Below are 11,916 nucleotides of genomic sequence, written 5' to 3'. Positions count from 1 at the left end.
CTAACTTTTGAGATTGAGTTAGATTCATGTGTTATATCTTTACCTGATATCAGAGCACATCATACCTGTTTATGAACTATGATTTGTTCAAGACATGGGGTATCTAGAGGGTCAGTTAAGGTTCATATCAAGAAATTTATCGAATTATACATTATCAATCCAGTTATTATGTTAACGTTACACTGAGCTAAATCCCAATCGTCAAGAAATTTATCGAATTATACATTATCAATCCAGTTATTATGTTAAAGTTACCATAGACTTCAAATACTTTAAGGTGTAGCACAAATGGTACAATATGTATAATAACAGTATAACACTGAGCTAAATCCCAATCGTTGATCGCATCAGTAATTGGAACAGTTTACATCTGAACGAAACGCAGAATTTTATTGCTTCACAAACCAGAAGTTAATGCAAAACTGGTAATACAAATCAAACAATTAACAGTTACTATCTTATTTACATAGAATTAGAATTACTTGAGCTCTGTATAAGAAAGGGAAATCTGAAACACTGCTTAGTTTGGTGGAGCTTCGAGACGAATATAGTCATACATAATCCCCTGGAAAGGACTTTGGTTTCTTGGTTGGCCTAAGTAAATGGTGTTGTCCCCTTGTACTAACAGATTTCCCTGTATGTCTATATTGTACAGCCAATATAATCCGTGAATTCCATGCCTAGCAATTGAGTTGTCTCTTCCAATCAATCCGGTTGAAAATACAGGTCGATTTGTGCTTGGATTATTCACCCGAACCTGCAAGTGCAAGAATATAATAAGGGGCTTTCTGGTTTGAGTTCTGATTCTGTTTTCAATCATTCAGAAAGTATTAGATAATTGACTACAAATTATGCAATGTGATCAAGGACATTTTGATATGTCATACAAATATTTACTTCAAAATCACAATATTCAAAAGTCTTCCTAGACGGAGGGACTATGAGTACAAATAACGCAGTTTCACTTGGCCTAAAGTTAAGTATTAGCGAAAAGTGAATTTTATACACTAATCAAGGACTAATTCTGGTTGTAGAAATCTGATTAATATGAGTAAAATAATTCAAACCAAATAGGAGAGAAGTTGACATCAATAGGGATAAGTGTACCTGCACTTCAGCTAAAGTTGCAGATGCAATTGCAATGCGCAATTTATACGTTCCTCCTTGATTGACTGAATCAAGTTTAAATCTGATTTGCCATGTCGTTCCTTGATATGAGCCGTCCTCTTTTCTCCTGCAAAATAAATGCCTTATTACTTATTAGCAGGTAATTATAAAAGAGAGAAGAGTATGTGGCGCTGTAGTTCGCCATTATTCATGCATAAGATGTTTTCTGATTGGATAAATGTTGGTGAAAATGAAGAATTTAGCATAGTATTTCAGTTATCGACTCATCAGATTGCTGAATTGCTTACCTTGGAACCTGAGCGAAAAACCAGTCTTTGGTATAATCACTTTCTCCAGTTACATACACAAGATCATCCGTTGGATATAGCTCGGAGTACCTATCCCACAATCCATATTGCCTAAACCTGTAAAGACAATAACGAAGACACTATTCTCAATGCATATATTTACTGGACAGATGTGATGAATTTTTGTGAAAGATAAAGGAATTTATTTTTAACTAGATGGAGTTCAACTCTAGAGGAAACAAAATTTAAGGCCAATACATAAAAGTATGTTAATAACCTGTCGGGATGATTGACGAAAAGCTTGTTGATAAATTTCGGGTTGGGTTCAGGAACAAAAAATTCAGCAGCAGTACGATCAGGAATGCCTATTTCCCATAATGTTGGGCCATCTCGTGGAGGCTGATATACGATTTCATCCACATCAATACTACAACCTGTTTCCATGTACCACACATTCCATGAAATTCAGAGAGCTTGGTTAAAGAATAGGCGTAGAATTGAGAAGTAAACATAGTGTCAAGACCTGGAGTTATGGAAATGGGAGTCTCATATAGATAGTCCCCAATGAATCCAGGTACCCATGCATAAAGTTTGTAGTCACCGGGACGTATATTGTTTATGGAGAAGTTTCCATTGTTGTCGGATTTAGCCCAAAATTGGTAGTCCTGAAACAGAAGACATCAAGACTTCAATTTCCGAGGTGTACAATCATCATCATCATCCGGGAGCGCTATACTGTAAGTCTCCTTCTTTATGCAAGTTAATTTGAAGATTTTTAGGAGTAATTAGGTAAGCGAAAATGACCTTGCATTCTTTTTGCCAGGAACCAGCTTCTCCTGGCGGAGCAAGGCCGACATAAGCGCCATTTGCGGGTATATGATCATCACTAATGTACCTATCAAAAGTAGTTTATAAACTTTAGAAAATCATAGTAACTTTTAGCTTGAATACAATGTTTAATACAAATACAAGGAGGAAATCATGATGTCCTTACTTGTCTTGAACCAAAAGTTTACCGCTAACACTGCCTCTTTGATCTGCTGATGGAAAATCCTCAGATACTGGAAAACTGTAAGGCCAACTTTGAACTTCATGCTGCATCTGCATCAGTAGCTGATATAAGAACTTTGGATTCAAAAACACACACACAAGTATGGAGTAAATTTCAAATCCTTTCACTGCTAAACCTGTATCTTGGCATCATCCCATAGAGTAACAGGATCTTCCCCTGGCATAACAGAATTGAGATATATAAACACGGGGCCAAAAACTTTCTTCCAGGCTTCACCTTGAGCAAAATTTGGTGTTAGATCATCCCCAGCGTAATGAGAGCTTAGAAACATCTGAGAATATCACGCTTTCAGCTTTAAATGACTAAATGTATCCATCTTGTTGAAAATGTTCATGGTAAAAGTAATGAGTTAGAAAAAAGCTCTTACAGCTAAGGTAGTTGGACCGACATGTGATGTGAGGTTTTGTTTGACAGGTCCACCGGATCGAAATTCATCACTTGGAGTGATTTGCCAGAATCCCACAGGTGGATCCATAGATATCCAGCCGTGGACCTTGTTATCTTTATTATCACATGAATATTGGTACTTGTCATCGACCTGTGTGCATGGGATGAATCAAAGAACTAACCATTTTGCTATAGCAGTCTAGCAATTCTTGAGGATCTATACAAGTCAATATGAGTTACTGTTAAGATGTTCTCAACTGGTTCATGAATAAACTTTTTTTAACCTGTCATTTATATTGAGGAACATCATCAGATTGATGAATCGATATTCCTCAAGTGATCAGCTATTTTGTCAAGTATCAATCGGGTTGGTAATAAACACAGAGATGTCAGAAGTATGGTTTAAGAAACTGTATCCAGATCCTTATGTGGGATATCATTTTCTAGCAAAGTTGAAGGAACCGAACAATCAGAAAAACCAGAGTTACCTCTCCTCTTAACTCTGGCTCCACAGGATTATTCAGAAGGACCGCTTCTGCATAGGCAAGGCGCTGGCATCTTGCAGGCATTCGGTCATCTGGTAGAGGCATGAATCTTTGCCTATTGTCTGCCACAGCCATATAGTGAAACCTATCCAGTGAAAGTACCAAACTTATCATGAATCTGTGATTAAATAAATGATAAATATTTGACACATGGACAAAGAATAATCGACCTCTAACTAAGTGAAATTGTACTGATAATTTCTTCCAAAATGGTTTTTATCCAAGGTTTATAGACCAGACATTTGGTTTTGAACATACAACTAGTTTTTCTTTCCTTGATAATCGAGGTATCCACGCCAACTTGCGCGTACCTAGACTACTTCCACGGGTTACCTACTACCTCCCATCAACATAGATACCGGGTAACTTTCTCCACCAACCACCAAGGTTAGACCAGATGAGAAGAAATCACCTAGTGTTTTTACCTCAGATGAGTGATGACATACAACTAGTTCTTCTTACCAACCACTACATAAGCATAAGGGTAGGAAAAGGAGGAAAAATTCTTCTTACTTATCTTTCCGGAGCTTGAATGCTATTCTAGTTTCACCGATGCTGAAAGCAGGCCACTCAGGTGAACCAGCATGCTCATAAATGGCATAAGAGTAGAAACCAGAACAGCCATGGAGCAAAATAAACCTGTTACACCATCATTAGTTTGATTATCACAACAATATCAGTAATGCAACATTAGCAGTATGCACATTCTCATTTTACCCCATATGAAGTAATTAGGAAAGAGAACCTTTTGTCAATATTCAGCGGAACAAGTTTGCCTTGGAGGGAGGGATCCCATGGTCGCGAAAATGATATCTCTACTTGATCATCTGTTTCCTTTATAACCTTGAAATTAGTACCCTTGATCCTACAGTAATTGGTCATGTTTTGTGCTTAAATTAGCCAGATTTTGATTTGATCAATTGTAAATAAGTAATATAGAAAACCATACACTTCAAATACTCCAGTTTTTCCACCATCGGGAGAATTCCAGACAACGTCCCAGTACCTGATATTACATTCATAGCTTAAGGTCACCAGTTCTGCATCATAAAGAAAAGCATGCATACATATATACTGGAAAAAAAAACACTTATCTTCACAATCCAAAAAATTAATGTACTTGTTTCAGATGTGGTAACTTGTTTTATGCACTTGGGTAAACACAAATTACATTTTCATGAGCTCAACCTAAGAGATATGCAAGAAACATGTAAATTGAAGCCAATTACCCTCTATTAGATTCATCGTTAAGGCCTTCAAGTAGATTATCAACGTCATTATAGCGTATTCCAGTGACAACTCCATCTGGATTTGATAACGTGACTTGTACTAGGCCATTATCCATCATCACCTGCAAAAAAGTTAATGTTGTAACAACTTTATCTGTGTAGAGGAAACTTCGTAAAGGTAAGCGCCATCTACTTTTCAAAATGTGCAAACATGCTCACATCCTTATTCATCTTTACATAGCACATAATAAAACGGAATGAGGTGCAGTAACTGATACACACGGGATGTAAATAGCAGTACAAAGATCAAAATTTAATCCTTAAAATGAAGCACGAGGAACGCGCCTGTCAACTAAGATATCATTTTCAAATTTCGTTGTGTGTGTTCTTTTTTCTTCTGAAAATACTTGGAAAGAAACATAGTTTAATGCTTGCTAGCAAGACAAAAACAATGCAACAACTTTGCTAATTCAAGCAATAATTAAACGTGTGTTTGGTATGGAAGGAAAGTATTTCCCTTCGTACCAAACACACCCAAAGAAAACAAATATATAAATATTCCAAATGTTCTTTGTTCCTTACATGGCGATCTTGAATGTACAATCTTACTCCAATTGGAGACATTGTTCCTGGGCCTCCACTATGACAACAAGCTCCTGTAAAATACAAAAACAAGGAAAAACAATGTCAAATTGGCTCATTATGGTGCAGTTTATCCAAGTACATATTTGCAAGGCGGATCCAGGGCAAGTTCCAAGGGTTCAACTAAACTCATTACTTTAGTCTAAAGTTATGTATACAAATGCAAAAAATGTTTAAAATACATTTGATAGTACTGTAAAATTAGGAAGAAGAGCCTTAGAACAATAGTAAAAGTTAACCTATATAGATCACGAGTTCGAGGCGTGACCTATATAGGTCACATGTTAAGAAGAAACTTGTTCTCCATGTATTACTAACCAATTTGTAGTTATTTTGGTTGTAGGAGTAGAGATATACAAACTACATCAATAGCTATAGAACACATATATAACAATATCTAATTTTGTAATTAGACTTAACTTTAAGTACAGGGAAAGAAAATTCTTTTATTTTCCTGTCTTTAGCTTTAATAATCCACTTCCACTTTTGCTATTGCGCCACTATCGTTTGGTAAAATTAGAAATACCTTGGAAGTAAAGACGCCCAATTGAAGTAATCAAGTAATCATGAATGCATGTAAGTAGTGGTGGTAAAATCAAATAATCAGTCCTGGACCTTTTTGTTAGGGAGCTTTTTATCCATGTGAGACTTTTCTGCGTGAATCTGAATTTAATTGAGCTCCAATGTGGGTACCGGACACCAGATTGGAAACCAAAAATAAAAAATAAAAAATGGAACTAGCCCATGAAAACATAATCCGATTAAGTTTGAACGGATTATTGATCTGTTCATTTTTTATCTCAGTTCATTTCATTCCATCAAAATTGGATTGATATGTAGCCCAAATTGATTCATGAAAAAAGTGTCAAAATATTTTCAAACGACTTTTATTTAATGTAAGATTTACATTTTTATTTATTTTTTAATGTAAGATTTACATTCATTTTTAATAATTTATCTGGTTTTAAGCTATCTTTGTTATGTAACATTTAACTTGATGTTTGTGAAATATTCATTTGATGGTTGAGATGTGAGAAGAATAAAAATGGGTTAATGGGAAAGAAATTTGTGGACTTGATGAAAATCGAGTATTTAATTTAACCTTTTTTTTATAATACTCAATTATCATATTAATTTGAAGCTAATAAAGAGTAAAGACCATAAATATAGAAATGTTGCTGTAGCAAAGTCGCGGATACAAAGCAACGTATAATGTGATTTCTTTAATGAGCATTGTTATTTTATTTTTTACCGACATTTCTGTTATTACTTTATTTGTAGCGTTTCTCTTTTTATATGTTCCTTATGAAAATATTAACAAGGAAGATTTTTCTTTTTACTATTTTACTCTCATGTATATGTTATGATAAACCTATCGTCATTCAACATTTATTCTATTAAGATATTTGTAGTCTCGAAAAATAATTACTACTACGGATAAAATATGGACAAAAATATTTACTAATTTTATTTTGAACTTCTAAAATGAGATTTAAAATAATTATCATTAGAAATCACGATAGATAATTTGAGAAAGAGAAAGTATTACTATTAGGGATCCTAACTTTTAGCATAGGGAAAATTACATTTCAATACCTTCGTAGCATCTAATTTACAAAAAAATAAATATATATATATATATATATATACACTAGTTTCACAGCATGTGCGTTGCACGTGTATATGTATATATAGTATACGAATTTAATTTTTTTTAGTAAATAATTATAGTTTAAAGAACATAGGACAAGTGCTTTTCAATGATTAACACAAACTGTCATAGAATTACTTGTATTTTGATATCAAAATGACCAAATATAATTGAAACATTTCAAAATATATTCAAAGTTTAAATATGAGGAGAAAGTGACATTTCTTTAGTAGTATTATTTTTTACTTTACTAAATTTTGTAAGCAAATCTAACCAACAAAATTTTAAAAAAATATCAATACAAAAAATGTCACCAATAGTCTTTCCTCTTGAGGTTATGAACATAAATTATGGACACCATTTAAGTATATTTTTTCTCTTAAATATTCATACTTTAAATTTAGTATGTGCATGACACTAATAAGGATTACCATAAATATTTCAATATTTTATCTTTATACACAATCTATCTTTTACTTGTTGTCTAATGAAAGTATCAAGTATCTTATAGAAGCTGTATCGTGATATAAAATATTAAACTTTTTAAATAATAAAAATTAATAGATGAATAAAATTTAAGTTATTGTTTATAGAATATTTAATTTGATTTAAGATTATTTTATGATCAATCACTATATTCTTATCTATTTTATAAAGCTAGCAAGGAGTGTATCTTGTGACATATCATTTTCTCAAATTAAAATGAACACAAAATAACAGGAAATTCATACTTAAAAAATTTCATACTCAATATAAATATTAAAAAAAATATATGGAACGATACATGCCAATGAAGAAGGAAGACGAAAATATATGATCATGTTATATTCACTATAGTGTTCCATTTGATTAAAATCTCTTGTCACCACCACTTTACTTTCTCCGTTCATTTTTACTTACATATCTATTAAAAATAATTATTATCATGACTATATTATCATATTATTATAAGTAAAAGTGAAAATATATTTTTGAAATAGTGAAATTAACATCAAAACTAATGATTCAATAGACTACTTTGATGCCCGTTCTTTTAGCAAAATCAGAAAGAAACTCCTTCATTGGAGGGTAAAACAATAATATAAAAAAAAACAAAGAACAAATATCTTACCCAAATAATGTGACTATTTTCATATTTGTTTATTTTTATTGTCTTTCCCACAACTTTTTGTCACTATTAACTCATGAAAATCATAAGAAAAAATACAAGAGTGAATTTATGAATGATTTGCTACAATTTGTTTATCAACTCTTTCTTATGTGGTACCTCGAATTTTGTTGAACTTTGAACTTAATCACTGTTGCAAATAACCCAGAGATTATTTAAGAAGAAGAAGAGTAGAAAACTTTAAAAAATCTTAGTTTAAAAGTGAGAGGAAGACCCACTATTTATAGCTAACAAATAGTAGTAGGAATAAGTGTTAATTGTGCCTTATCAGAAAAGTTACAACCTTTCTAAAAAGTCATTGCTCATCGGAAAAGTCACAACCTTTTGCAAAAGTCACAACTCATCGGAAAAGGCACAACCCTTTGGAAAAGTCACAACCCTTTGAAAAAATCACAACCCTTCAGAAAAGTCTCAACTCATAGAAAATGTCAAAATCCGTCAAAAAAGTCACAACCCTTTGAAAAAATACAACTCTTCCGAAAAGTCACAACTCATCGAAAATGTCAAAACCCATCAAAAAAGTCACAACCCCTTGGAAAAGTCACAACTCTTTAATATAAAAGGGTATCTACTTTTAATATAATACAAATAATTAAATTAATAAATAAAATAAATTAAGTATTTTTAATTAGGAGTATTATAGTAATTTAACATTTAATTTAGGAGTTCATGCTTTTAAGGTAATATATATATATATATATATATATATATATGCTTATACACACAACATATAGAATTGAAGTGTATAAATAATGCATACTTAAACTGTATTAATAAACTAAATTAAATTAGATGGGTGAAAGTGTATATTTACATAAGTTTCCCGTTAATATACTTGTAAGTTGAATAAAGTTGTAACTGATTTAATTAGGAAGACTTATTAAATTGGGAAAATTACGCGGTTAAGCAAACTTATACTACTTAATTACTCATCATAGCTATAGTTTGCTATAATTACCACTCACAACTAACATTATACATTAATTAAGCGGGCTGACTTCGAGTTTGTATAATTTGCCACGTTTGTATATGTATAATTCGCCAGAATATACAAATACATATGTATAATATACAATTATCTAACCTTTATACATATACAATTCACCTCTCTCCCACTCTCTGCCCTCTCTCGCTCGCCTCTCTCCTCCCTCTCCCAATCTCACTTGCCATATATACAAATGCATATGTATAATATACAATTATCTAACCTTTATACATATACAATTCACCTCTCTCCCACTCTCTGCCCTCTCTCGCTCGCCTCTCTCCACCTTCTCCCAATCTCGCTTGCCATATATACCAATACATATGTATAATATACAATTATCTAACATATATATATATATATATATATATATATATATATATATATACAATTCACCTTTCTCCCACTCTTTGCCCACTCTCTCTCGCCTCTCTCCTCTCTCTCCCAGTCTCGCTCGCCTCTCTCCTCCATATAACATGTACCTACGAATTGTAATTATCAAACTATAGTTATGGAGAGTAATTAGGCTATATTTGAGTGGCTATATGTGAAAGTTCCCCTATTATATTACTCCCTTGTTTTCTCACTCAAGGCGGGTCGATCCATACAAGTAGGATGGGCCAAACTTTTCTTCAATGGACTAAACTTCGGCTGGCCTAATGAGTTATTGCTCATGGGCCTTATTTGGGCTAAGATATGCCATTTCCCATTTTCATCGGGTCAAAGTGCACAAATACGCTATTTGGGGACAATTCATAGAAATATATATCCACAGTGCGTAAGAGCTTGTTTGACATTGCTGTTGGGAGCCAGAAGCACTTATTTTGAGAAAAAACTACTTTTTTTAAAAAAAAAGTAGATGTTTCACAAAACTGTAAAAGTGTTTTTAAATAGAAGCAGAAGCAGTTTTCTTGTTATTGAGAAGAAGTTAAAAATTTCCGCTTCTTAAAAAAAACAGAAGGAAGCAGAAGCAAAAAATTATATATATATATATATATATATATCTTATTACTTAATTAACATATCTCATATGTTTGGTTAAGTTCCATTTAATAATTTTATTTCTATATAACAAATTTTATTTTATTTTATTTATTATTTTACAAAATTAGAAAACAAGAAAAAGGCAACAACAATATTTTTGTAAGATTAGGAAAAAAAACATAACAATTAAAGATTTCTACCCTTCAAAAAATGTATAATATTGATTGAAAATTTGAATATGAACATTTTATTTTAATAAAAATTTAATTTAACTTTTTGTAATAGACGTTTAAACTAGTTTCTCTCTATAAAATCATCATAATAATAAAAGTACATTAATACTTGCCCTTAATAGTAATTTGACTCTCAAAAGCACATTTTTAAAAAGATTAGTCAAGCACAATTTACTTAGAAGAAACATTTTTCAAATGAATCAGCCAAACACAAATTGTTTTTTTTTTCAAAGCACTTTTCTGAAAAGCTATTTTTAAAAAAATGCTTATGAAAATAAGCAGTTTTTAGCAGTAATGCCAAACAGGCCCTAAATATTTAACTTGAGATATATATGCATATACTTCAAGTGAAAATAATTAAAATTCAGTCATATGAAAGTTCAGATAAAATACTTGAACTTCATATATTTTTTTAAAAAAAACATACATTCTTATTACTTTGTATATGTTTAATTAATTTAAAGAAATACTTTATCATTACTAGAGTAATAGTTTTTGTTTTACCAATATATCTGCATTGGGGCCTGATTAAATTTAATTTGCACAATAAGGACCCAATTTTAGACATGGCGCTCTCAACGGATTTTTCTTTCATCCTAATTAATTATAGAGTGACCTCAATCATCCCACCACTATTCATGTTATCAACAAAAACTTGGTTAAACACTTCTATTCTCCAAAGTAAAATATTTTGTTTATAAAATAAATATTTATGCATCCCAAAAACTTAACTAAACATGGTATAAATAAAGAATCTTAATAGTTTAGTTGATTGACTATTTTTTTCTTAGGATTTGATTCCCACCCCCAATTATTTTTTTCAAAATAAAAAAAAGCACGTATAAATATCTCTAGTAACTGGGCCCACTAGCTAGACAAATGTAATAAGCATCTCCTAATATTTTGGGACACGTGTGAATATCAATTGCCAGTAGTAGTTAGACGTGTTACCTGTTTGTCCAGCGCACGCGCATAATAAGCATTTAATCATGCGTTTGAAGCGACGCCCATTACCCATTTGTGTAACTGTATATGCACTTTCCCCGTTCAACCACGCGCCACCAACTTCCGCCGTTTCACACCGCTTCTGCCGTCAATCAATCTGCTCAATTGCCGCCCTCACATCGACCAAGTTATGCCTGAAGCATCGTGTTTCCGTTGTTGGTAAAATTCAATTATTTTTTATTTCTCCAAAAAAAATAAAAAATTATAAAGATAGTACGCGTCTTTGATTTATCGGAAATTTGTTTGTTCTTGAACACATGATTTAACCAAATAAAATCATATATTATATGGGTTTGGAACTTTTTTCGGTACAAGGCGATATTGAACGAGAGTTTTGGAGTTGGTTACTGTTACTGCTTGAACTTCAAAGTGGACGGGCCCATACGAATACCTCTTTCATTTGGGAATTGGGATTCGTAGTTTCATTTTTAGTAAATTTTAGGTATAGCAAGCATGTCATAGAATAATTGTGCTCTATAGTAAATTTTATGTTTGCTATAGAGCATCAAATTTGTATAAATTGTAGGTAGGCATTTCATTTGTATAAAAGTGTATCGATTGTATATGTATATCGATTAGATAATGATATATATGTAATTA

The 11,916-nt window shown here is 32.1% G+C and overlaps 1 protein-coding gene across 1 annotated transcript; it reads right to left on the bottom strand.

Moving 5' to 3' along the window:
- Positions 1–473: 473 nt before the first annotated feature.
- Positions 474–11,485, bottom strand: LOC125814086 (uncharacterized). The gene is made up of 16 exons (XM_049493537.1): positions 11,263–11,485; positions 5,231–5,304; positions 4,649–4,770; positions 4,369–4,425; positions 4,165–4,284; positions 3,933–4,058; positions 3,363–3,504; positions 2,855–3,025; positions 2,603–2,758; positions 2,410–2,516; positions 2,220–2,310; positions 1,939–2,080; positions 1,693–1,849; positions 1,416–1,532; positions 1,108–1,234; positions 474–757 (listed from the first exon to the last, which is right to left on the bottom strand). Exons 1-16 carry the CDS (start codon positions 11,327–11,329, stop codon positions 521–523), a joined length of 2,013 nt encoding a protein of 670 aa, XP_049349494.1. The 5' UTR covers positions 11,330–11,485; the 3' UTR covers positions 474–520.
- Positions 11,486–11,916: the final 431 nt, after the last annotated feature.

This window comes from Solanum verrucosum, unplaced genomic scaffold, assembly GCF_900185275.1.
Source record: "Solanum verrucosum unplaced genomic scaffold, falcon-dt-bn FXZP01000230.1, whole genome shotgun sequence".
In the NCBI taxonomy this organism is placed as follows: Eukaryota; Viridiplantae; Streptophyta; class Magnoliopsida; order Solanales; family Solanaceae; genus Solanum; species Solanum verrucosum.
This window is presented reverse-complemented; position numbering and strand designations above follow the sequence as displayed.

Bases quoted from the DNA above. Each gene is read 5' to 3' on its own strand.
- LOC125814086 (XM_049493537.1), bottom strand. From the start codon at position 11,329: ATGGGTAATGGGCGTCGCTTCAAACGCATGATTAAATGCTTATTATGC. The intron at 4,285-4,368 runs GTATGGTTTTCT...CAATTACTGTAG, and splicing joins AAAACTGGAGTATTTGAAGT to GATCAAGGGTACTAATTTCA. The intron at 1,235-1,415 runs GTAAGCAATTCA...TTTATTTTGCAG, and splicing joins TTTTTCGCTCAGGTTCCAAG to GAGAAAAGAGGACGGCTCAT.